At 36.4% G+C, this 27,985-nt stretch overlaps 2 protein-coding genes across 2 annotated transcripts in view; one reads left to right on the forward strand and one right to left on the reverse strand.

Moving 5' to 3' along the window:
- LOC109109982 (cortactin-binding protein 2-like) overlaps positions 1 to 1,302 on the forward strand; it is a 43,582-nt gene extending 42,280 nt beyond the window's left edge. The window contains exon 23 of the mRNA XM_042744070.1: positions 169 to 1,302. Coding sequence (XP_042600004.1) covers positions 169 to 423 — 255 coding nt within the window. The 3' untranslated portion in view covers positions 424 to 1,302. The remainder of the gene's footprint in view (positions 1 to 168) is intronic.
- On the reverse strand, positions 706 to 27,629 carry LOC109110485 (CF transmembrane conductance regulator). The gene is made up of 27 exons (XM_042744071.1): positions 27,239 to 27,629; positions 26,557 to 26,667; positions 25,574 to 25,685; positions 24,965 to 25,180; positions 24,721 to 24,810; positions 23,557 to 23,720; positions 22,944 to 23,069; positions 18,281 to 18,544; positions 17,830 to 17,911; positions 17,230 to 17,406; positions 16,580 to 16,771; positions 14,401 to 14,495; positions 13,851 to 13,937; positions 12,618 to 13,329; positions 11,570 to 11,707; positions 11,054 to 11,091; positions 10,630 to 10,910; positions 10,464 to 10,543; positions 9,536 to 9,686; positions 7,618 to 7,845; positions 7,227 to 7,327; positions 6,645 to 6,872; positions 4,869 to 5,024; positions 4,684 to 4,777; positions 3,363 to 3,534; positions 3,166 to 3,271; positions 706 to 2,214 (listed from the first exon to the last, which is right to left on the reverse strand). Exons 1-27 carry the CDS (start codon positions 27,289 to 27,291, stop codon positions 2,002 to 2,004), a joined length of 4,467 nt encoding a protein of 1,488 aa, XP_042600005.1. The 5' UTR covers positions 27,292 to 27,629; the 3' UTR covers positions 706 to 2,001.
- Between the last annotated feature and the right edge of the window lie 356 nt (positions 27,630 to 27,985).

The following is a 27,985-nucleotide window of genomic DNA, read 5'->3' on the forward strand; positions in this document are numbered from 1 at the left end:
ACACATTACCCGTGTATTTGCCGGAATCACAGTGTGAAAGGGGCTCAAATTGGATTTGGCTTAAAAGGTCGCTTGCTAGTTTTTGTCACTTAGCACATGTGTAAGGTGCATACGCCACTTTTTTTGTTAAAAATGTTGTTTTTTGGTATATTGTTTTTTCTTTGAAAAATTGACAGTGGTCACACTTCTCCTCGGCGAGTGACAAGGCCCAGATCGCATCTGCCCATCCCCAGCAGCAGAGGGGTTCAGCAGGTGAACACCTCCAGCAGCAGTTCCCTTCAGAGTCACAGCAGCAGCCCTAGCAGAGCCTCCACGAGCAGCAGAGCAAGGCAGCGCCCATCCCATAACAACAGAACCAACTTCTCACAAAACGACATCTGGTTCCTGGACCCCAACTGTAATGAAAACTACAGTAACCGTTGATAGTCACCTCCCACTGCCCTCCCTTTGCCCTCAGTCTGTTGGCAGCATTTTAGTATTTGTACATGTTGTCCATACTTGTTACACTATATTACATTGTGTACTTTGGGACCATAGTTTTAATATATTCAACTGTTTAAGTAAAGAACTCTGAGGAAAAAAGTACGATGAACTAACAAGAGAAAGACTGCTTGAACAATTTACAATTTGCCTTTTAGGTCAAATGTTTTGGATCAAAGTTAAGAGCTGGTAGTGTTTTCGCTTTTTTTGTATTTTCAATCAATCGTGTTTTATGTTTAAATAAGTGAAAGGTGAATTTTAAAAACTGTTGAAAATCAGGGTTTTACCAAATATGTGTAAATAAGAACTGGGAACTTAAATGTTGTATAGATTAGTGTGTGTGTGTGTGCGTGTGTGTGATATTGCGCTTGTACATTGGAGGAATTTTGAAGGGAAAGTGAGACCTGTATATATTGTTTGTAATATTAAATTTTGGTTCATATTTTTTCACTTGTTTCCAAATGAACTGAATGTGGCAATAAGTACCGCCATCGCGAACACAGGATATTTTGTTTTTGTCCGTTAAGCCATAATTAGTATTTTCAATTACTCTCATGCGTGCTCAGTGACTGGCTTGAACTTTGACTTTGTGAAACCCAACTATGAAATCTGAAGCGGCACGCATTAACTTTTCATTTGTCTTCTATATTGAACATTTAGGATAAACAAGTATTATTTTAAAGTCAGTATTGTTCATATGTACAGAAGAGATTATAGTCGACCTCTGATGTTTAAATGTATTATAGTTGTTGGATGAGGTTCAGAGAAATTGTCCGGTTTCCTCCAAGAACAACAATTAAAAATGCACTATGCTAGACATCACCTCAGCGTTTGGCTTTTCTTTCTCCACACAGCTAATGCTAACACTGTGTTTGTTTGAAACTGAATCATTTATCACCACCAGCTATGTTTCTGTCCTCTCCTCTGAAGCTTCCCACTATAACATAAGATAAGAGTGGAATGAGCCATTCCTGGTGACCACACAAAAAAAAAAAAAAAAAAAAAAGAGTTAAAAAAATTATATTTTTTTCAAAGAAAAGTGTTTTATATATATTTACAATTTAAAATCATCATAGTTTTTGTTTGTGCCTTTCCTAGTTCCACGATAAGCACAAAGAAATGAGAAAATAGAGTAATTGTTTTGCCATTTACATGATTCATATGATCTCATTTTGCTGCGCTTTCAAAGGATGCCAGACGTTGGTCACGCGTTAACTTAATAAATTAAATGTTCTGAGAAAAATAAGGGAATAATACATTTGATTTGATCAAATAAAAAAGAACCGAGATAAATCATAAAAGTGACATTATACAATTTTTTATAGTGTTCAGTTATTCCTGGCCTCACTGTGTGTCCCGTTGTGAGAGGATATTGAGTACCTCTTGTGACATTAAGAAAAAAATGCATATCTTTTTCATAATAAATGTCAAATGTTCTCATGATAGGTCATCCAATATTATGTACCATTTGGAGACCATTGTAAGCTTGATTGTTTCTGTATGAATTCCAGTTTGAGCCGGTCAGAGACGAGTGTCTTGGATATTGTCCTCTGCCTCCTCCTGCAGTGTCTGTGTAACAGAGCTGAGTTTGGACTGAGGGGTGCGCATGCTGGAGTTCCGGCGAGGGAAGAGTTTAAGGCGCTCCGCTGGGCTTATGGCCTGCTTTAGGTGACTGGTTTCATTCAGCAGCTTCTGAATGGAATCGTAGGTCTTCACCTGACCTTTGTCCATCATCTGCAACAGAGATCAGAGGAGTCAAGGACAAACTTTGAAAAATATATTTTTAGCTCTGCTAAAGCTATTTTCTGAAAGAAGTCTCTTATGCTCCCCATGGTTATTTGATCAAAATATATTAAAAACAGTAATATTTTGAAATATTTGTTCCTGTAATTGCAATTGTAATTATATTTCCTGGGGCCTCCTTTATAAAGTGTGCATACAGTATGCTCACAGTTGATCTTAGAGTGTGTGAATGCTTAAATCCATGACAGCACTCATATTTGTTACTGGCATGTTGTTCTAAATTAAAGGATTTGGACGATGACTGGTGATCTTTATATGTTAATGAAATGAATTAAGCCGAGAGCCAAAACCATTAATATGCGTGGAAGTTCAAGATCATTTGGAATTCAAAGAGAGGCGTACATGAGTTTTCTGTGCATACGTTCATTCTATGCATATTTGAGGGATGATCGTAAGATCAAGTTTAGGATGGTTTTGGGAGACTCTGGTCCGAATATGGTCTGTGAAGCCATTTTGACATAATTAAATAAATAAATAAATGCCAAAAGCCATTTTGAAATTAAATCGAATTTATATCAGGATTGAAATTGATTTCAGGAGGGCTCGAATTTGGGGAAGGAAAGACAAGAATTGCTATACGGCTATAATTGCTATTAAAAAATCTTAAATTTAAGCTTAAATATCAAACAAAAATAACTAGTTTATTCAACAATTTCTTTTATTTCATGTCAGTCTTCATCACACGTTCACAAGAGTACCACAACGCATGTGTTGCTGTCTATGGAGGGTCAGAAAGCTCTCGGATTTCATAAAAAAAAAAACCTTTATTTATTGGGTTTGGAACAACATGAGAGTGAGTAATTAATGGCAGAGTTTAAATTTTTGAGTGAACTTTCCCTTTAAGTTGGTGTTGATGGAAGAGAGGTAGTGCAAAAGTCTTACCAAGAAAGACTGGCACTCGAGCAGCGGTTCTACTTTGTGTTCAGACAGTAATATAGTGCATGTGGAGAAAGACTGTCGTAATGTCTTCTTTAACACCTTTATTGTTCTGAAACCAAAGACAAAGCACACCCACCATTATTTACTATGATGTACATTCATTGTAATTGTGCTTAACAGCCAGTGGTGTTGGGACTCACATTGGATCGAGGTGGGCACTAGGCTCATCCAGGAGGAGGATGCGGGCTCCGCTGAGGATGGAGCGAGCCAGACATATGAGCTGTTTGTGGCCATTGCTCAGTACATAACCTCCGTATTCCAGCTGAAAGTCCAGTTTATCTGGAAACTGCTCAATCACTGTCTTGAGACCGACTCACACATGAACACAGAAATGACTGTAAATCAAGCAAATACTTTCAGCAAATTGTCTATGCATTTTACAAGACGTGAACAGGACATCCATGCAATTCACTACATGATTCCTAATGATTTCTATGTTGATCATTCATAATAGTCATATTGTATAGTCACTTTTATATTACTACTAGAATTCTCACTATATTTTACACCTAAATGATTTAAAAAATAACAATCATTTTTGATGACTCAAAAATAAAAATTACATAGAATATAAATACTGTTGTCATAAAAAAATATATACCTAAATTATAACTTAAGAACAAGAGAACAAAAAGAAGTGTGTAATTTCTGTGCCCGACATGACAGCATTTTGGAGGGTTAGCATATAATTGTTCATAACGGATAACCAGATGACCTCGTGTTTTGCTTTAGAAAAGGTCACTTGTTTTATAAATTACAAATAGGAAACCTCACACACCCAAACAATTGGTATGTAGGTGTATAAGATAACTAATTATCAAATCAAATAATTCCACACACTACCGTAGCTTGCAAAAACTTAATATTTTTAATGCAACCCGACCTTCATTTCAAAAATGTTTTTAAATGACTGACAAAGATTGGATGACCGAAATGTTGCACTTAATATAATCACTTATCCTTGATGGTGATTCTGTTATAACATTGTTAGGTATAGAAAATGTATAGCTAGCTAAGAAAGGTAATATTTAAGTGGTATTTGGAGTTTATTATAACTGCTTTTATTTATACTTTTATTTTATTTTTAATGATTACTTTGGTTATTATTTTTATTTATTAATAATTAATGTTATTTATTATTATTTTACTTTATTTTATTGTGATTTGACTATTTAAAAATGTGCTGTCTATACTATTTTAAATCATTTTACTTTACAAATAGAATCATGTTCCAGCATGACAGCATTAACTTAACCAGTGGTGTGAGCTTGAGTCAGGGCAACCCAGTTTGTTTGAAACTTAAATTACACCCTTCACCCTTAACTGCTCAGTGGCAAATAAAGTGTTGCCATAGTCTCAGCAGCAGAGACAATGCTTTTCCAGTTTCTTTGAATTGCTCTAGAAAAAATGGTCATGAAACCACTTGACCTCACAGTCATTGATCATTTGCTCTGGAGACACCCACCTCCTCCGTGACCCGCCACAGCTCCTCATCACTATGGCAACCGTAAGGGTCTAGGTTCATGCGGAATGGTCCAGTAAAGATGAAGACTTTCTGTGGTGGTGTGGAAGGAGATATTTACAAAAATACATCATGAGATGTTATGAAGAGCGAGGATGAAAGCTGTTTCCAGAACCGCTGTTACCTGAGGCACCACACCAAAGGCTTTCCTCCACTTCTGAAGCGGCATTTTGCTCCAGTTGACCCCGTCGATGGAGATATCACCATCTGTGTAAACCAGCTTCAAGAGAGCATTGAACAGAGAACTCTTCCCAGAACCTGTTCGGCCCAAGATACCCACCTGGAGAAGATCACATGATCAAATTTCACTAAGAAACAAAACCTGTGAACAGATTTACATGCTATAGAAGTACATCTTCAGCAAGACTTGTAACATATTCAGTTAGAAGCTTGGACTAGAAGCCCTTCTCCACGTGGATTTCTCACAATATACATCACAGAAATAAGTGTGAAAAAGACATGGGACTCACTTCAGGTTCTTTACCTAATCTGCTGCACCTACAGTACATTGTTCTACAAAGGCAGAATTCAGTAATTTTGTCAAACTGAATTATGTCCAAAATCAAGTTCTGTGACATAGATTTAGAAAAAGATATATGAAAATTGATATCAAAAGCAATTGATAGTGTTGGTGTAGTTACTGTATTTCACCTTTGTGGGGCAGTACAACCCAAAAGTCCACAAATAAAAGCTTTGGGATAAAAAAATATCATCTAGACATGGAAATAAAGTTTTAAGATTTTGTAATATATATATAAATGATAAATTAAGGCCTAAAATGAATAAGAAACATTTCCAATTCTAGATTCTTTATTTACATTTCTAGGCCACTAATCAAATAAGCAAAACTGTCCTACTGAACTTCAAAACTCTTTTACACAAAAGGTCAAATTTGATGCTTATGTGATGAATACAATTTGTAATGAAAAAAATAATTAAAAGGGGATCATGAACTGAGTAATCAAAATTCCCTTGATCTTTTGACATATACAGCAAGAGGTCATTCTGCTATAAAAACATTCTGTACATTTCAGAGCTCAAAACTTTCTTGTTAGTCTAAAAACAGCATATACTGAGGCCAGTCTGCCAAAACGACAGCTTGTGAAACGTGCCACTGTGCCAAATGTGGCTAAACCTTCTTCCGCAGAAGATCAACGCCTGCTTCTACATCACTGCCTGTTTAGCCCCACCCACCGATTCACGCATGTAGTAGGTAAATGACAAGAGCGGCAAATGCAGGTCTATGCAGAAAAAAAATGTATAAATTTTATTGAATGAACTTTATTTTTAATGAAGTTCCAAACCGTGTCAGTAAGAACTTGGCCCTTTGTTCACTTCATTTTACAGCAGATTCATTTACGAAAAAGGAACAATTCAATGCAGGATTTTCAGAAAGATTCAAACTAAAAGAAGATGTAACTATTTACATTATGTAATCACTATCGCTCTGTCAGTTGTACTGAGTATTTTTGTGTTTTTAACCTAAAGCACAGCAGCGTCCATCTAGGAAGGATTTAGGCTGTCAAACTATACAACTGTTAGCCAATCATAGCAGTGGGCGTTTACTTTCAAGTCTACGATCTGCCACGCCTATTCACGCCTAAATTATGATGTTTTTTGCTGTAAAAATCTTCATAACATTATAAGTGGACCTCAGAGAATAGTACAAAAAAAAGGTTGTTCACAACCCTTTAAGCATTTTAACTAATAGCATTTGACTTTTGGACCTCACTGTTTAAAACCTAGCAGAATTGAAGCTATAGCCCATTGTTACTGTATGTCATGCTGTGAGACAAAACTTTCAAAAAATGCACAATTTGATGAAAGGTTTGCATGTTAGCATTTATTTTTCTGAAACTATTTAATGTTTGTATTTTAAGGAGCAGTTTCTCTTACATACCCTCTGTCTGCCCTCCACAGTGAAGGAGAGGTCCTTGAGGACAGCGTGACCCCCTTCTGTGTATTTGACTGTTAAATTCTGCACATCAATCTGACCACGGTTGGGCCAGCTTGAGTCAGCCTGTGCATCGACATTCTCAATAATTAGATCCGAGCATTTGCTTTTGTCCAGTTTGGGCGTCTCAGACGGCAAGTCGATGAACTTAAAAACCCGGTCAACAGAACGCATCTGGAGGAAGAAGGATTAGAACAGCTATGATGTAATCAGGTCCACTGAGGTCCAAGATGCATGTGGTTTGTTTAGCCTTTAAATGATGCTTAGCCTCTGTGTTTGTGTGTGCAAATACAAATGCGCACACAGTTACACCATGTGGCAAAAATAAAGCGGTACTACTGTATAAATGCATATCAGTGTGATTGTAACTATTCTCGTAATAGGGTCAAACAAAATGTTCTGCACCTTGATATGCTCCGTTAGTGTTGCTCACTTACTCAACAGCATTACAGAACAGGACAATTTCTGCAGTCTAGAACACCTGAAAAACATGCCGTTTTCAGGGAGGAAAACTAAAAAGGCACGTACCATTCCATCTACCGCAATGCTGGTGGCAACACACCACTGGAAGGTGCCTAGAATGAGCATTGCAAGGCATATGACGATACCAATCTCACCAGGTTTATCCTCTGTGGAATAACGTACACACATTCACATGCACCAACAAGCAAGTATAAACATCAAGCACAAGGTTGCTCACAGTGACCTCACTTCTACACTTCAAAGGCATTTTCCAAGCACTGCTCGCAATTACCTCTTAATAAAACCAATTGTCTGTAAAACCCACTAAATCAAGCATTCATTGACTTTTTGGACCCACAGAGAACCATCAAATAAACAGTGGCATCTGCTTACTCTACGTGCTCTACTGTTCACTTGGTTCACTCTTGCCTAGATACAGATGGAGAAGCACTCTTACGGTTGGTTCCTACCGCAATCCAGGCGGTCAGCGTGAAAAAGAACACAAAGATGATGTCGGAGCGGAAGAGGAACCATCGAAGGGTCGACAGGTAAAGGAACCAGGTGGCCGTGTGGGTGTTGAGGGTCTTGTGGAACAGGTTCTCGAAGTAGGCCTGCCGCTCAAAGGCCCTGATGGTCCACAAACCCTTCAGCGAGATGATGAGGTGGGAGAAAATGGGGCTACGAGCTGAAGAATAAAAGATGACACCAGTGTATATTCAATTTTAAGTCCTCTGAAGAAATACGATAGCACGATATTTGTGTGACAAACAATGCAAAAGAGTCATTCAGTGCATTCCTCCATGTAGCGCCCAATTCAAACATAATTTTGGTCTATGGGCCACTTTAAGGATGATTTTTTGGTAATTTTGGAGCTTGACACCACCCATCTATATATAAATGAATAATATATGATTATGTTAATTGTTAATATGATATTTAGCGAGGACACATTAAATAAATCAAAAGTAAGTGACAGTAAAGGCATTTACAGCATAATGCTACAAAAATTATATTCTAAATAAATGTTTGAATATTTGAACCGTTTGAACAACGTTTGAATTTTCTATTCATCAAAGAATTCTGGGGGAAAAAAGTTATCACTTTCCACAAAAATATTAAGCAACTGTTTTTAAAACTGATAATAATAAAAATGTTTCTTGAGAGGCAAATCAGCTTTTTAGAAAGATTTATGAAGGATCATGTGACACTGAAGACCGGAGTAATTTCTGCTGAAAATTCAGCTTGCATCACAGAAATAAATTTTAGAATTTATTACAAAAGAAAACAGTTTTAAAAAATGTATGGTAATTTTAATCAAATTAGGGCAGGCTGTCTAAGAGCCTGTTTTCAAAACATTTTAAAAATCTTTTAAATTTTAAACAGTAATGTATGAGTATGTAATTGAACACAGAAATTCAACATAAGTAATGCATTCTGGGAAATTATTTTTGTGTGCGTGTTAATATATATATATATATATATATATATATATATATATATATATATATATATATATATATATATCACCTGCTACTTTTAACTCTCAATATTGAGTGTTTGTATTTCGCCTTCAGCTGTGCCACACATTTCCTACAGCAGAAGGGATCAGGAAGAGGAAGGAAGAAATAAAAGTCCTGCCCTCTGTCCTTTGGCCTTCAGGTGACTTCATAAACAAAATGAACTAATCCACAAGTTCAGCTACCAATGATATTAAATCATCACATTTTTCTCATTCAATACGGCTTTCCTTGAAACATTCCTTTCCCTTTCTATAGAAAACGCAATGCCTTTAGCTCCTCTTGTTTTAAAAACAATAGGATTGCGTAGTTTTCTGGGATCCCTGCCATGAAGCTTGTTGCCCATCAGTTGTGGATGATGAGTAAATGATATCAGGATAGCATCAGAGGAAATCCCAGGTCGGGTTTTTTGCTAACCCAGTATTACAAAGTACGGAAAGCCCTAGCTGCTTTCTCGGTGGCCCTGGACAGGCTGACAGTAGGAAGAACGTCGACAACTGAAGCTAACATGAGTTTTTTCCTGTCTGAGTTACAGAAAGACCAACAGAAATGGGTCTGCCTTATTCAGAGATGTAACAGACCATATATGATTGGTCGAGAGACAAAGCTCTGACCTCACGCCCATGCCACTTCCTCTGAAATATCCTTTTCTCTTTCTGGTTGACTCATCCATCCTCTGCTCCTTCCCTGTTTTTGGACCTTACACTGACCTCCCATCAGTGCCTTGTCTAACTAGCCTTTTTGTCCCTGGCAGCAAGCCACACAACAGCACGCCGAGTGCGTCAGGAATGCCTTTGCCAACTGAAAAGACGTATCTAACAACTGCATGCAAAGAATGCACACATTGTCTGGCCTTACCTTCTGTCTCCAGCTGTTTAAGCTGTTGACCCGTTCGGAGAAAGTACTTCCTCATCACAATGAAAATAATAACCAGGGGAGTTGCTGCGAGAAATATGTACGGCCGTACGATGGACACCACAAGAATACATCCAACCACCACCACAGTCAACTGTTAGGAAAAAAGCAAAGTTTAGACTCTCTCCTGCTTTTATTTCAAGTCATTCATAACTTTTTTAACATTACAAAAGATTTCCATTTCAAATAAATGCTGTTATTTTGAACTTTCTACTCATCAAAAATTTAGGGGGAAAAAATCTAGCACAAATGTTTCTTGGGCACCACATCAGCATGTTTTGAAGGATCTTGTCACTATGAAAACTGAAGTGATGGCTGCTGAAAATTCAGCTTTACCATCAAATAAATAAGTTACTTTTTATTATATATTTATCATATATTGAAATAAAATAATATATGAAATTGTTTTTTAAATTATTAATTATTTAAAAAGTGCAATAATATTGCACAATATGACAGTTTTTACTGTATTTTTTATCAAATAAATAAAGAATGCTAAATCTTTTTTTGATTTAAACACTGCCAAGGAAGCTTCATATTTGTCTAAACTTTTTCCATACTGCAGGACAGTGTGGGCAATATTGGCCCAAAAAACATACATGTGTTTGAGATATCACTAAATAGCCTATAGGAAATCATCCTAGTCCATCTGACACACTAGTTTGAACATATTATGATTTGGGACACAGTATGCTGTGTAGTCTAGTATGCTGTATAGTACTGATGTTTGAATTCATCAGAGCTGAAACTGAACTCTGTAGAATGTCAGCTCTCAAGATGCAAAAGTGAGTAACGCTGCACTAAATCGAAATTCATCTACCCATCTATTCAAAGCTTTTGACAATTAAAGTTTATCAAAGGAGGCACAAACCTGGACAAAGTCAAACATGAGGAGAGGAAGCATGTCATCTATGGTGGCCATGTCTTTGGTGAACCTATTCATGATTCGGCCTGCAAAAATTATGTATTAAAGTCAGAAATGGGACCTGTGGAAATAAGGTTTACTACTACTTATTTCAGCTTTTGATAACACTGACCGGTCTTCATGGTATTGAGCACAGACATGGGTGCACTGAGAACAGCATGCAGCATCTTCTGGTGCAGTTTCTTAGAGATTGTGATCATAGTGTGCACAAATGGAAGACCCCGAAAAAATCCCATCGCGAGGAGGCTCTCTGACGTCGCCACATAGATGTAGAGAATGTAATAGCTGCTTGTCTGGGTCACAATGATGGCATAGTTTTTTCCAGGTGAAGACATATTGGAGTACTTTGTCATATTTGGCTCAACTCGTTGGTGCTCTTCATTCCAAAGTTCACTACAACAAAAATTTAAAAATGCAGTATTTTGTGGATTGATTCAAATAAATTCCAGACTATTACTGAAGAATGCTTGACAAAGAAAGAGTTTAGCTCAGCCTAGAAGAGATCACTGGAAAATGAGCTAAGAAAAAATACTTACTCAGTTATCAGAAAAATCCCTGCTACAGATCCTGCAACCTAAAAACACACAAGGAAGAATTAAGGTTAGTAAATCTAGATGTACACTACTGTTCAAAAGTTTGGGGTCTGTAAGATTTTTTTATGTTTTTCTAAGAAGTCTCTAATGCTCACCAAGTTGATAAAAAAATACAGTAAAAACAGTAATATTTTGAAATATTATTACAATTTAAATGAATTGTTTTTTTTAATTGTAATATAATGTAAAATGTATTTTATATCTGTGATGGCAAAGCTGAATTGTTTTTAAGGATTCTTTGATGAATAGAAAGTTCAAATAAACAAATTTAATTTGAAATAGAAATCTATTGTAACCATGTAAAACTTTTTACTGTCACTTTTGATAAACTGAATGCATCTTTGCTAAATAAAATGAATTTCTTTAAAAAAATATATTTATAATTGCAAACTATTCATTTGTAATGCAGAACATGTCAGTATACAGTTTATGAATACATGCACAAAATATTAAGATTACCTCAATTGCAGCAATAAGGAAGATGAAGATCAGAACATAGAGAAGGCTTTTATTATTTGACACATATCTGACGTATGTGTTCCACTTTGTTGTTTCAAATACCTCCTCTTTTTCATCTATTTCATCAACTAAGCATGCCTGCAAAGAGAAGCAAATCAGATGAAGTTAAAGGGATACTCCACCCAAAAATGAAAATTACCCCATGATTTAATTATCCTCACACCATCCTTGGTGTATATGACTTTCTTCTTTCAGGTAAATACAATCAGAGTTATATTAAAAATGGCCTGAATGGGGTATGAGAATTTGAAGCCCAAAAAAGTGCATCCATCCATCAAAAAAAGTGCTCCACACGGCTCCGGGGGGTTAATAAAGGCCTTCTGAAGTGAAGTGATGCATTGAGTTCTAGCTGATGACATACTGTAGGACATAAGCGTAGCATAATCTCAGACAAACACGGAAGCACAGAGGAGAGAGCAAAACAAAACACCGGCCACAAATTAGAAGTACAAAATGAGGATTTGTAAAGAAAAATGGAGGATTTCGATTTAAGCCAAGAGGAGACTGGTTTTCCTTTGTTGTAAATAAAACTTAGTTCTCGCAAGACTAGCATATTCTCACCGGAGCTTACGCTTCACCTACATCCTACGTCAGTCACTGAAGCACCACTCTTTTGTGAACATGCATACGACAGTTAGTGGAAGCTAGTTTGTAAAGTTTTAAATATGGAAATATTTCTTACACAAATGCATTGCTTCACTTCAAAAGGCCTTTATTAAACCTCCAGAGCTGTGTGGAGCACTTTTTCTGATGGATGGATGCACTTTATTGGACTTCAAAATCTTGACCCCCATTCACTGCCATTGTAAAGCTTGGAAGAACCAGGACATTTTTAATATATCTCCGACTGTATTCGTCTGAAAGAGGAAAGTCATATACATATAGGATGGCTTAAGGGTGAGTAAATCATGGGGTGATTTTCATTTTTGGATGAACTATCCCTTTAAAGCCTAGTATGTAAAGTCATATGTTCAAGAACTTTCCACACCTCAGTGTTCTCTTCCTCTAGGACCCCGCTGATGTCATACGTGCTGTCTGACAGGCGGCGAGTATAGATGTCCAGCTCAGATGCCAGTTCGCTCTGAGGCACGACGGACAGCCGTCTGCGGAAAGATGACTGAAGTTGGTCACGACGGCCCTGGCCTTGTGCATTGGTCATGAAAGCTAACACCGACTGCCTCCTCTGACCAGCCATATGCACTCCGTGGTTATGATACACGTCACTTCCCATAAAGGACTCATCCACTAGCTCATTCTCTGGTACCAGGGAGAACTTACGGTCAGGTAATGTCCTCCGAACCTCTTCTTCAGGTATGTGAATGAAGGACGCCTTACGAGCTGCTCCGAGAGTATTGACAATAACTGAAGATTTTCTTTCAGCTATGTACACGGGCATGGATGGGGCCACCTGGCGAAAAGCTGAGCGTTCAGGTCGCATGCCTGCGCTCTCATCCACCGAGACACGGTGGAGAGTCTCTGTGAGGATGGAGCAGCGGCGCTCTGCACTGAAATTGTCATAGGCCTCCAAACCCAAAAGCAAAGAGCTGAAATCAGGCCGTTCTGACTGAAGCTCTGAAAAGGTGCCATAGAAAAAGCTTTCACCGTTGTGGAGCAGTAGGATCTTATCAGCCCGCTTTAAATGCTCAATCTTATTTGTTACCAAGATGCGCATCTTAGAGGCCATCAGCTTACACAGACATCTGGGTAAATACATAAAAATGAGGTTATACAGCAATATTTCTGACATTTAAACTAAATTACCTTCAGTATTGTCATCTCTTTTCAATTTAGTCCCGTTTATTAGTAAGAAGCTACAATTCATTTGCTATTTGTGTTCAGAGCATAACAGTACCTGGCCACTTTTGATTCTGGAAATATTTTTGGTTTTTAGAAGAAGCCTTAGTTTAAGAATCATAAGCTATTATCCAAAGATAGCAACTGGTAAATCACAACATTACAAACTTTGATTTGAAGCAAAAAATAATTTTAAAATCGGACAAAAAAATAGATAAGGTACTTGAGGGAAAAAACTACAATCCCATGAAGCACTGTGTTGCACTCTATTAACTTTATATGGACAAGATGTTTCTACAACATCTAAAAAGATGGGGGTGATAAAAATTATTTTTTTATTACTTTTGGACAGACAGAAATTGTGATCCCAAAGGTACAGCATCAGAAAATAAGGCAGTTAATCAGTTAATTTAATCCATATACATACTTGTCAAATATTTCTTTTTCTGTTGCAATATCCAGGTGAGTAAATGGTGCGTCAAGCAGGTAAACATCAGCATCTCTGTAAATAGCCCTGTCCAGAAAAAAAAAATTATATTACTTAAAATTTTGAGTTATTATTAACTATTTCAAATCTGATCATTCAATAAAGTTATTTAATAAACTTAAATTAAATCATTTAGTTTTTTAATAGTTAGTAACTATAACTACAGTTATTTATAGGAAGCTTTCGTACAAACAAACAATAAAAGCTTTTCAAAGTCCCATTTTATTTATGGCTTCATAATTGTATTGAGTTTATGGCCATGTATATCCAAGAGAGATCCAAGAACAAACTTCCTGATGTGATGTAACCATGTGTTTTGACAGTCATTAAAAAGCCTTATGTATATGATTTACTTTCTTCCCTAAAGTTCTGTGGAAAAGACCAGACATGGGGCAAGTGAGGAATCTAGCGTGGCTTAAACAACAGGTGCTTGTGTACATCTGAGGAGTTGAGAGATGTTCAAGTGTAGGTGAGGAAATGTGTGACATACCTGGCTAGAGCTACACGTGCCTTCTGACCCCCACTCAAGTTTAAACCCCCCTCTGCCATAGGCGTCTTATCCTTCTCAGGAAGAGCAGCCAGATCCTATTAAAAAAAACAACATCATCATACAGAGCAAAGGACAGTAAGACATTACACAACAAAGGAGAGTAAGAAGATTTAGGGAAAGCCAACCACCACATGCTTTTACAAAGCTCTGAAGTACACTGTGACACATACAAGACAACACACACTTACAGCAGAAGTTGGTAAACTGTGTCTGTTTGGTGCTTAAAAATCTTTTTGACATAAATTAATGGAAACACTCATGCTTAAAAAAATAATTAAACCACCCTAAGATGGTTTGCTGGTCTTAAGGTTTACGGTATTCTTCAGCTAGTTTTATTGCTTGGCTAGCCTGGCTAGCTGACACGTTCCCAAAACCTCTCTAAAACCAGAAGACCAGACTGATTACATTAGGCTGGTTTAAGCTTTTTTTTTCTGCTTAACAGGGACCACATACCACATAAGATGTATAGTTCTCACATAGGAAGTACTTACCTTGTCATCAACTCTGTTTGTCCGTTGAAGGAGCATTAAAAATAATAATTAAATGAAGTGATGCAGTGAGAAAGATTTTAAAACCCTACACAAACAAATGAGTGGAGCCCTACATGTCTTTAAGATGTAAATTCCAGGGTTTACTGCCCAGACACAACACAAATGAATACTGAAATGCTAGTATATCAGTGCCACAAAGGAAATTATATGGATAACAACAAAAGCCCACTAAACTTGGGTGTTTCCACTTTACATTTTCCACTCCACAAATCCATTTATTAGATCCTGCTAATCTCGCTGAGAGCTTGTTTCTAACTCATAAGTCAGAAGATTAAGTACACTGGGAAAACGTAAGTGTCTGCATCTTGATCTATCGGCATACACTGAATAAAGACTCATTATGTACAGAAAATAACAATACTTTGTAGCGTCTTGCTAGTTAGCACATAAATGGCTAACTACTCATACTCTGTTGTTATGGCCTAGCCTACCATTGTGATGACAATAGCCACCTCTCACTGCTCCATAATATCTTCTGTTGTTAGAGTCTGGATGTTTCGTAACAAACAGTCATAAATTGTGCTTGTAATCACCATTTACTGTGAAAACATGCTTTGTTTGAGTGAAGCACATTTACTTTTCTCCCTATGTGAAACATGGGAACTGAGACAGACTGTAAATGTCCCAGGTTCACCATTCAGAAAAACACTGTTAATTAACTACAGTTAAACATCTAAGAAAATAATCTCTCTCTCTCTCTCTCTACATACATACATATATATATATATATATATATATATATATATATATATATATATAATATTATATTACAATAATATATAAAATGTGCTTTTACCTATAAAGAATATACTTTTTACAGAGCAAAAAAAAAAAAAAAAACAATTAGCTAAACTGCTTATGCTTAAAGCAAAAAAAAAAAAAAAAAGCATATGTTTGCCAGTTTGGTGAAAAATATAATGAAAAAAATTATTCACTACATATTCTGTGAAAATGTGAAATCTTTATCTTTGTGAATATAATTTAAGTTTTTGCAGTGTTTGCAAAGCCTCGCAATATGATTTTCACTAGACAAATTTCATCCACTAGCACAGATAAATCTCACACTTCAGCCTAATGCCTGGATATGAATGTGTTCTCAGCAGATCTGCTGACCGTCCTTTCATGTAAGACTCAATTAAACAAGGGGCCTGTCACTCAACACTTCGGCTGCTGATAGCTGCACACAATTGGCTGATTTGGTATCAAGAGATTGAGGGTGAGGGGAGAAAACCATGAGCAGAGTAATATGACACAGTTCTACGTCTAACAAAGGTTCTCAGTTCAACTGCCAGGTGAGCATTCCATGTAGAAAGAGAGAGGGAGAAACAGAAAAGGGGAGAGAGAGAGGGAAGACAGAAACAGAAGCAAACAAGGAGCCAAAAAACATGAGAGAAGACAAAGAGGAGGATTAGTTAGTTTGAGGAAAAGATGAGTGAGGTCAAGCAATAAACTGTAGACTGAGGGGCTGAAATACAAATGAGAAAAAGGGAGAGAAACTGGAGATGGGAGTAAAAGTAAGGAAATGAGAGCGACAAAGAGTGGACTGAAGAACATTAATTTGTCAGTACCTCCTCAAGCTGGCATGCTTTGACCACACTCTTGTAGCGATACTCATCATAGGTCAGACCAAAAAGGATGTTGTCTCGAATGGTGCCAGGCATGATCCAGGCTGTTTGGGAGGAGTAGGAGATTCGACCACTGTGTCGGATCTTCCCAGAGGATGGAACCAGCTCCCCAAGAATGGTCATCAACAATGAGCTCTATAAATACAGGCATTATGTCTGAACAATGACAACCTTACAGTTTCCTTTTAGCAAATGTTTGCTTTCTCTTAAACAGCAAGCTTTACTCAACCTTTTATATTTTAGCTTATTTTCAAGCTTATCAAAGGCTTCACACTGTAGTCTACTTGGTCTTTCATTTATTCACTATAATTGTTATAATAATTGTGAATTATTTGTTATAGTTATAGTCTCTTTTCCTACAGTATTTTTGATTGATTGATTAATTGATTTATGAATTTTTTCTTTAATCTTGAAATAAAATAAATTGTAAATTAAATAAATAAATAATTGTATTAATAACTGAAATTAATATATACAATTTATTTATATAATTTATATATATATAAATAATAAAAATATTATTTTACATTTCAGTACTACTTGCATTGATATATATTTACGAAAGGTTTGAAAACAACGGCGAGCACTCCTACCTTCCCAGATCCCATAGACCCAGTAACAGCCAACATCTCTCCTTTTTTCAGGTTCAAACTGATGTCCTTCAGTACGGGAGTCACATATAGGTTAGTAAAGAAAAGGCCTGCATCTCCATTGTGTTGGCCATTAGCTTTGTTTTCCTGTTTTATCCTTTCCAGAAGTTCACCAGGACCCTGAAGAAATACAGATTTACACTGTACTACACATGCACACTGAATGCGTTCAAAAAATATTTATCCCTTCTCTTGTTTTCTTTAAATGCTGAAAAGAAATAAAATTTACACTATCGCCTAGTGTAGTTTAAGTACATGACTACCTCACTGACACAAAACTGTCCATGTTCCCATAGGAAAGGGATGATGGGACATTTACAGAAATAGAAGGAGGACCTGACTTACTCAGGGTTAATCGTTGACTTCAGTTCAATTAGCTGTGTAGCTACTGAACTGAACATGTAATTAAAATTCAAATAGACTGAAAAATAGTCAATAAAGAGCATAGCAATTAGTTCTCTAAACCTGCTTCTAATAATGAGACAGAATTTAAATCCACGAAACATGTTCTTAATCCAAAAGACTATGAATGCATAATTATACCTCATCCCAAGAAGCAGTCACATCTTTAAGTTCCAGCTCTGTGATGCTGAGATCATATTCCATTAACCTGTATTCCTCCTTGCTAAGAAATTCTGAGAAAATAGGTAAGTTGAAGTTTTAGGTAGAGCTTTGAATACAGAGAAGACCACAGTAACAACAACTTTCTATCTAAGTTCAGTACAGTTTACAGCATTACACAATAAAATGCTGATGCCCAGCAGGGTTTTCTTAAGAAACACAGTAGCCTAGTACAGAGGAGTGTTTCCCCTTTATCAATACCAATCCAGAAATGTTTCAATTTGAACTCATATTATACCAGATATTATTTAGCATTATCATTAATACTCCTTAAATAATCTCATTGAGTATTTTCATCTTAAAGTAAACAAAAACGTAACTTTTTGCATATAGTTTTTACTGTATTTGCATAAGCTCCACTACAAGTGTCAACCACAAAAGTGGACTCACTTCAATCTTCCAAATAAGCCGCATGGTGTCGTACCACATCTGGATGGAGCCGGGCAGTTGTCGAGTGACAGTCATGCGCAGCACCATACAGTAGGAGAGAGTGGTGAATATGCGACGGAGGTTGATACCACGGCTGAGGGCATGAGGCACGATTGCGGCCACAATCACAAAGATGGCAGAGAAAAAGTATGCAGAGCTGTAGAAGTAGCGCAAGGAGCCAATCTTCCTGGTCAACTTCACCTCATCCCTACACACAATTTAGAAGAAGAAAGAATGACAAACATGTCCCTCAAATCCCTCAAGGTTCAATGCTTGGACCACTTTTGTTCAACCTGTATATACTCCCACTGAGCCAAATAATGAGATAGAACCAAATTGCCTATCAAAACCATGCAGATGACATCCAGACAGGGCCGTTTCTAGCCATTTTGACGCCCTAGGCAAAATCCCTATTGGCGCCCCATCCAACTCAAAATAACATAAAACTGATTATGTAAACACTTAAATCTTAAATAGCAACAGCTATTTATTTTTTGCTAAATAGCAATTTGAGGTTTTCCCAAAAATGAGTTCATTACGCCCTCGTCTAGAGATCCCAATGCTCCAAATAAAAAATTAAACATCTAAAAGTAGCTTTATTAAGGTACTCTGAGAGGAGTACCTTTTCTCACTCGCAAAGCCCTCAGCATTGCAGGTGATCCCACAAACGCGTCACACAGCTTCTTCAGTCTGCTGCCATCAGGGAGGAGACTGCGGAGTCTCCAGTTCACCATTGTTCACCTCAATGGAGTCTCCTTTGTTCACCTCACTGGTTTGCACTCTATCTGCCATGTGCCTTGCGCTGCTTTATTTAACTTTATTTTTATTTTTATAATTTTTTACATGCCCTTATTTGTATAATGTATTTTATATTTTATCTGTATCTATCTGTATTTTTAGGCTCTACTGTTAGTGTTATCTGTATGCACCATGGGTCTGAGAGTAACACAATTTCAATTCTCTGTATGTATGTACTGTACATGTGGAAGAATTGACAATAAAGCAGACTTGACTTGACTTGACTTCTCCATTCACTTCCTCGCACTGACTGTCTTCCGAAGCACACACATAAAATGACACCGACGGCGATACACAGGTTTACAGTAGGGTAAATATATTTAAGTATTATATGCAAATATAATCTGTTATATCTTTAGTGAACAATTAGGAAACTGTTGGGAAAAAACATCGGATGTGTAACATTATATTAGATCCATGCATTATACTATGTTAATACATGCTGTCTGTCACATTAATGTTAATCACACGATAAAAGATAAGAGGGAATCACTCACTGCCCCTGATTGAACTGCTTTTGTAGCTTTAATAATCAATTTATTTGGAATGAACACACTTTAGTGATTTTTACATTTTATTATTTATTTTTCTTGAATGCTTATGTTTAGATGTAAAATGAAAAAGTATTACACTATACACTTTTTTCTTTGCTATATTTGTTCTTTTTTGCATCAGTTATTATTTATAACAATAAATATAAAAATAAAAAAAAGCTGATATTAATCTAGTAATGATTATTAAGAAAAGAAATGGAGGAAAGATGTAATGTTATAGGTGATTTTGCTTTGGAACCCTCAGAAAACTCTAAAACAGTTTTTCTCTTAATTTACTTTGCTGACTCCATCGACTTCAAACAGGTGTAGCTCAGTCATTTTTCGTCAGATTCCAACCAATTATTCATAACTTTGAAGGTCTTTTAATGGAAAATGTCAAATTAAAACAACTAATTTTTTAAAATTTGCTCATTGTGACTCAGTTTGCTAGCACTGGACACAAGCCTGATCAGTAAAGTAATTAGAATGCAGCTATTTACAGTATTTCTTTGTTACTCATTGACACGTGAACTTCCCCTTTAAATAATGTGACACTCTGCCCTCTAGGTGTATGACATTGCTCCCTTTAAGCACTGTTAGAAGTGAATGAATTGATTCAGCATTTCGACACTTCCTTAAGGATGCGTTAAATTCGACAAAGCAGTTTAATAAAGGATGTATTGATCTTGTGAATTACAGAATTTTACTTTACCAATATTTTTTAATTGACTGTTAAAGTTTTATATGGGAATATTACATGACACACTGATCCTTTAACAATGCATTGGTACAAAAACGTACACATCTAAACAAAATACTGATTTTGTGCACTTTTTACTGTACCAATATTTTACATTTATCTTCATTGAATGGCAAAAAAACGTTACCTTGCCAAAGCACTGACAGAACCCATTGATTTAATGGTGTTTTGAGCACTGCAAATGTGAACTAGGCGACCGCCTAGTTCACCTATGCCTAGAAACGGTACTGCATCCAGATTCACCTTCTGCTCTGAATACATTGATGAAATTAACAGTTGGATGCACCACAATTTTCTTCACTTAAACAAAGAGAAAACTGAAGACATTACATTTTGAAACAAAGATGAAGTTCTCAAGATGACTCTAGGGGGTCAAAAAAAAAATCAAGTCAAGAATCTTGGTGTTATTCTGGAGTCAGACATTAAGTTTCAGTAGTCTTGTCGAAGCAATAACTAAATCAACATATTATTATCTTAAAATATATCGCAAGGATTAGATGTTTTGTTTCCAGTCAAAATTTGTTCATGCTCTTATCACTAGCAGGGTGGATTATTGTAATGGACTCCTCACCAAACTTTTCAGAAAGCTGCAGCTCACTTCTGCCAGGATTCTGACCAGAACCAGAAAATCTGAGCAAATCACACCAGCCCTCAGATCTTTACACAACTTTGCTTTTATCATAATTTGTATTCCTTTTGCATATTCTATGATTATTTTATAATTATTTTGAATCCTTTTTAAGTAAATCACTTTAAATTACCATTGTGTGTGAAATAATGTAAATAAATAAACAATATTAATAACTACATTAAATAAACAATATAAATAAACTTGCTTTGCCTTGACTTGCCTTGAAAAAGAATGCCAGATGAGTAGGATATTTGGAGACTGTGTCATGAGATATCAAATAGCTAAAAACAACTACACATTGATTCTCCGAGACTGAGCTGATAACAAAAACACAAAGGCATACCGTGTGCTGCCATAAATGTAATACTACAGAGAAACAGTAGAAGACTGTGGCTTCAGGTTTCTCTGATCCAGACCAACTATTCTGATCCAAAATCTCTTATAAAAAAACTTCAATTAATCTAGAAGTAGGAATAAAAGGACTAGGAGAGAAAAGTAATTAACTGAAATACCAACTGTAACTCTTAATATTAACTTTAATTAAATCACTCATTTAGTATTCTCTGTTTGAGACAGCACACCTATGATCCACCCTGTCTGTCGCATTTTGCACACACACACACACACACACACACACACACACACACACACACACACACACACACACACACACACACACACACACACACAAAGAAAAGCACTTCTCAGTTTGGCAAACTCATTGTTTTTATCAATTAACCTGGAAACAATTTTTTTTCATAGTTTTGGGTTGACTAAATTTGCCATAGTTTTCCAATAATAAATAAAAAGAAAACAGATAGAATAGAAAAAGAATAGAGCAAGCTAGTGTTAGAGGCCCCTTTTTTTGCTTTTGTTAATTGTATAATAAATAAAAAGAAAACAAATGGAATACAAAAAGAACAGAGAAGCTAGTGTTTTTTTAAGAAAATTAACTTTTTTTAAGTTAGTAAATGAATAGAGTGCAAGTCTAAAAGGGGAGATTTATTACTATTTTTTTAAAAGAAAATAATTAGAATAGAGAGTGCTAGAGTTAGAGGGTCAAATAAAGATGGAAGAGATGTGTTTTTAGCCGATTCTTGAAGATTGCTAAGGACTCAGCTACTCGGACTGAGTTGGGCAGGTCATTCCACCAGGAGGGAACATTTAATTACAAACATAAGTCTGAAGTAATATATTTAGGTAAAGGGGTGCAGAGCCAGTGGTGGTTTTGTAGGCAAACATTAATGCCTGGAATTTTATGCGAGCAGCTATTGGTGGCCAGTGCAAATTGATGAACAGAGGTGTGACGTGTATTCTTTTCAGGCTCGTTAAAAATTAAACTTGCTTCCGCATTCTGGATTAATTGTAAAGGTTTGATAGAACTGGCTGGAAGTCCTGCCAATAGAGCATAGTCCAGCCTGGACAGAACAAAAGCTTGAACAAGGAGTTGTGCAAACTGCTATTTTAAATTATAACAATATTTCACAATATTACTGTATATACCATATTTTTTTTATCAAATTATTGCAGCCTTGGTGAGCATAAGAGACTTCTAAAAAATATTTTAAAATCTTACCAACTCCAAGGTTTAAAAGGTAGTGTACCAACTTTCTATATCTAAACATCAATATATATTTTTCTTCAGCTGTACCTATTAGAGGTATCATTATATATTTACTTTCCTCTAATTTCATTTATTTTTATTTTTTCCCAGTGCAGATAAATATGCCCCTAAATGGCACGTTTTAAAAAAAAGTTTATCAGACGATCTCTTCTTGATTGTCAAAGGCCTGGCTATGCAAGGCTATTCACTGTGTTAAAGCAAAAAACAGAGTTTGACTTGTTTTTTAACAAGTGAACATCCTACAAAACTGTTCAGTCTTACTGTCTAATGTTCTTGATGAGGGTCTCCATTATCTCCTCCCAGCCATAGGCCTTCACCGAATGCAGGTTCTCCATGATCTCTGATGTCAGAGCCAACCGTTTGTTAGTCAGTAGCACCTTCTGTGCTCTAAAGAAAAGCAGAAAAAGGCATAAAATTGGAATGATGTGTCTGTTCTTACAGAACTTCATATCCTGTACATAATAAACTTCAATGTAGGTGTTTAATACATCTGACTAATATCTATGATGGCGTCTCATGAGGGAAGGCACTGAATACAGACAATATACATACTGAATTAAACTTGATTGTGCGTTTGTTTGTGTGTGGCAATCTGTCTTAGTAGCGGTTCTGACCGACACTGTTTACATTTCTCAAAGGCACAAAGCTAACCAGCCCCCTGATTACAGAGGAAGAAGTGAACTACCTGTCCAAACTTTTCAAAACCTTTAACCACCATGAATCACAGTTGGAATGTGTGTTTCTGTGGGAGCATAGTTTGAGGGATATCTCTAAAACAAAGCTGTGCCAGTTTGAGTCTGACAATGGGAATATCTTTGGGCAAGATTCACTTTTTGGTGTTAGGATGTAGGCTACCAGCAAATTTGAGACTTACTTGTAAGGACCCATTTTATGCGAGAGAAAGGCCTGAAAGACACCCAGCAAAGAGATAGCGGCAAGTGCACAGAAGCTATTGACATCAATGAGTTCCCAGATAAGCCCTGTACACAGGATGCATTGCAATGGTGATATCCATACAAAATGGGCCATACCCAGGCTCTATATAAAAAAAAGAAGAAATGCAACATGCATTGTATTAAATTAATTAATTTTTTTTTTATTTATTTACGTTAAAGGCTGACACCTAGGAGCTTCTGCACATTTGCAGTGGTACAAAACATAACAAAACCATCTCACACATTCCAAGGAAAGGAAACTAGAAGAACCCACATTAAACAAATGTGCTAATTGCTTCAGACCACTTACAGAGTTTATCAATATTCAGCACATTGGCTCTACCTTCTTAGGAAGTTCCAGAGTTCAGCTATGCTCCCCACTGAAGCATTATGCTAAATTTGATGCTACATGTTAGCAGCAGTATATTCTAATGGTTAGCCTCTATACAGATTGGCCATATACACACTACCGTTAAAAAAGTTTGGTGTGAGTCTGATTTATTTTTTGAAAGAAATAAACACAGTAGAGACTTTTACATTCTTACAAAAGATTTCTATTTCAAGCAAATGCTGTTCTTCTGAACTTTCTATTCATTACAGAATGCTGAATTTTTTTTATCACAGTTTCAACAAAAATATTCTTTATTTTTTATTAAATGTTAAAAGTTTTTTAACATTGATAATAATGAGGAATGTTTCTTGAACACCAAATCAGCATATAAGGATGATTTCTAAAGAAAAATCAGCTTTGCCATTAAAGAAATAAATTGCATTTTAAAATATTTTCAAACAGAAAACAATTATTTTAAATTGTAATAATATTTCATAATATTACTGTTCTTATTGTATCATTGAATAAATCAAATAAATGCAATCTTGGTGAACATTTAAAAGAGTTCTTTCATTAAAAAAATCTTACCAACCAAAACTTTTGAATGGTGTTATGTATGCATTCTAAAAAAAATGTCTGTAAAATTAGTGCCCAATGTACTGCAATTTTTCACAGGTGTTTTTTTAAAAACATTACATTCTGTTGTGTTTAAGAGTATCACAGGTGACCTACCATCCAGAAAACATATGTAATTTGCTCTTCTCATACTTGCCTGATCAAACTTGCCCAGGTTGGCTGACATCAGACTGACCAGTTGACCTGTGCTGATCTTGTCCAAAACTCGGCTAGAAAGTTTCAAGGTCTAAGGGTCAAGATTAGGAGAAATTCATATGCTGTTATTTTAATATACTGTCATTTTATTGTATATTTTGTGCTAGTATAGATGGCCCAAATTTTAAGGAATGATATTGGTGTCGGGGACAGATGATAGTAGACAGAGAAAACTAGACACAAACCTTTTTATAGATTATGCTAAACAGTGCGATCCTGATCTGCATGCCCAGGTGGTGCAGCCCAAACATGGCAGGCTGGAGCAGGAGAAAGCGGACAATGAATAGCAAGCCAAGACCAAAGGCAAGAAAGTAACCATTGGCTCTCTCCGGTTCATGGACCGGGTCAAATGACGCAATTATCCGCCCTAAAAGCTGTGGCTGCACTGTTTTTGTAGCCTCCTGAAAAACAGCAAATGAAAGTGGCATCTTCATTTACAAATTTACATACTTAGAATTACGATTTACAGAAAAACATCAATATAAATTGATGTCCAAAGTATTTCCAATAACAAAAAATGAAACAAATGAGCAGTGGATGAAAATCTAGCAAGAAGTCAGATGCTGTAAGTTCTTTCCCGGGAAAGTCACACTGCATTGTTACCTGCAGTACACAGCTAGGAATCACACAACTTCATACCAATGAGCCAACGATATTTATCCATGTGCCAACAAATGAGCAATTATACACTTCATGCATTTGGACTCTCTCTTGTACTAAGCTGTTGTATTTAGAGATCAACACTCCAATTAAAGAACAAAAAGAAACTACACAGAATCTATCTGGACACTTACGCCTATATATAGGAGGAAGCCAAATAACAGAAAAGGCTGTATGAAGCATCGTGCCAGTGCTCTTAGTAGACTGGGCTTTTTCCTTCCAGATGCAACTTCTCTGTCCCATTCTCTGTTTAGGGAAAGAGAGAAAACTGAATGGAACAGTTAAACAGTATCCACCCACCCACAATAGAACGGGTATGGTCCACATTGTTTGGTGCCCTCCAACATAACCAAGGTGATTTAGCGAACTTATTAAACAGAGCAAAGAGACTTTGACAAGCATGAGGAAACGGCAGAGACTGCTCCAACCTGTTAATTCAAATTCCCAGCAGTACTGCACATTAGAGGAATAACAGAAATGCTCATCATCTATCACTCACCAGGGGCCTGGCAATTTAAAAGGTCGAATTTGATGCCCATTAGCAGGGCACTGGCATGGATGTATTGTGGTTTATGTGAGACATGGCATGGGAGAAACTTTACTGGAATGGGCAGGGTGACATTTAAGGGGGTTGCCTACATTTTATTCTTCTTTTCTCCCTTCTTTTGTCAAAAAACATCACACAAACACCTAAAGGTGTGATATTTGGATCTGGTGAGTAACAGGATCTTTGAGGACACTGAAAGTCACAACAGAAACCCAGACTGTGTGTCACTTCACTATGTAAATTTGCTCACTTTACAGAAAAATGTGAGTCAAAGTTCTTTCATTCCAGTTCCAGTTACTGAATGGAGGAGACATGAGGAAATATACTCAGTGATTAACAACTAAATACAGAGGAAATGTCAATATATGTTATTTTTTAAATATGAAATTGTCCTTAATGCTCATGCAAGTTAACCTGAATGTATTTGGAAATGCAATAAACACTTTTTATTCACCAGAATTATGGAGTCTTTTCTATATAAATCTATATGAATTAATCGATTTTAAATAACATTTTTTAAGTCACAGATTAAATAATGTGTCAGTAAAAGGTGAGAACGCAAATACTAACTTCTCCAAACGCTCTGCAAGGATGTCTGCAGCATCTTTACTAGGAGCTTGATAAACATCCGATGGCCTCAGTTTCTCTTTAAAACCCTTTCTCATTATGGGGTTTGTCCACCTGTAAAGTCAGAACAAACGTTGAAAACTTCATTATTGTTATTTCTTTTAATTAAAGTGAACTTTTAGCGCCCTTAAAGACACTTCAAACAAAACATTTTACGATAATTATGTTATGTAATTCTAAATAGCTGAAGGAAAGCATTGGAACGGCGCACTGTTGCTATGGTTACCACCTCGGTCGAGTCGAACCCAATTTGTTTGTGATTTACAGTAGCCTCCTGGTAAAATTTAAAAATGTAACTTTAGAACCTTTGAGGTTGTAGAAGCGTTGTTCGAAAACACTGTTAAAAGGTGTTGCCTATACATACACTTGTAAAGCAATATAAGAAAGCTTTTTCTTTTTCATAGTTCTAGAACGTGGTTTGAAATTAAACGTGGCTGTTATTAAAATGTTTCTATGAATATATCAGTCATTAGGTGTAGTTTATGTAGCATTCACGTGTGAATAAACTAGAAAACTATCTCTGGTATTTAAACACACGTGTCTAAAGCATAACATTTTGTTGTTGTTAGTACAAATGTGGATACACAAAACATTTAAAACATTTCTTATTTTGGTTGCATCTTACCAGAAGAAGTATTTTGAGAGGTAGCTGGCATTCTCCACAGGTGATTTCTGCATCCTAAAAGTACCCCGGGGGTGACACCGCTTACATCGGGTGTCAGCTTAACACCACTCCGCTGAATGAAGGTCGCGCGCACGGTTCAGCGCTGAGATCGTCGATATTCGCTGCCAGTATTAAGATGATGAGGAGAATTTCTCGGGTCTCAGATCGTTAATAAGGAGTAACTCGCTTATGAAGAGCACATACTCACAGCAGCGCTGTGATTCAGTGAGAGAAGCGCGCTCTCTCAGCCCCAAATGCCACAGATCCTTTGGGCACGTCATCCTCAAATTTTCAGTCTTTTACAGAGATGCTCACGTGCTGCTTTATAAGAGCAAGTGGCGTGTCATCATCAGAGAATTCTCGTGGTGTTTGAGAAAGAACGTCAATTTAACACATGAAAGTCAACTGCAGCTATTGTTTAATTTAGCACCTTTCCTGATTTCATAATGCTTGCCAATGGATAAATAAATGAAAAAAAGAGAAGTTAAAACTTCATAGTTAAAATAGGCTAAATGAATAAAAAAAAGAGATTTAAAGTCTTAATATTGTAAAACAAAATAATAGAACATAAAAGAGAAGAGCTTGATGTCTAATGAAGAAGAAATTGCCTATTTTAGATGCTGCACTAATCAAATTAGCATCTTTGTGATACTGATTTTAATTCCATTGTATAAAGGTCAGATGTTCTTGCTTCTGCTGAAGCACAAG

The sequence above is a fragment of the Cyprinus carpio genome, chromosome B18, assembly GCF_018340385.1.
Source record: "Cyprinus carpio isolate SPL01 chromosome B18, ASM1834038v1, whole genome shotgun sequence".
Lineage (NCBI taxonomy): Eukaryota > Metazoa > Chordata > Actinopteri > Cypriniformes > Cyprinidae > Cyprinus > Cyprinus carpio.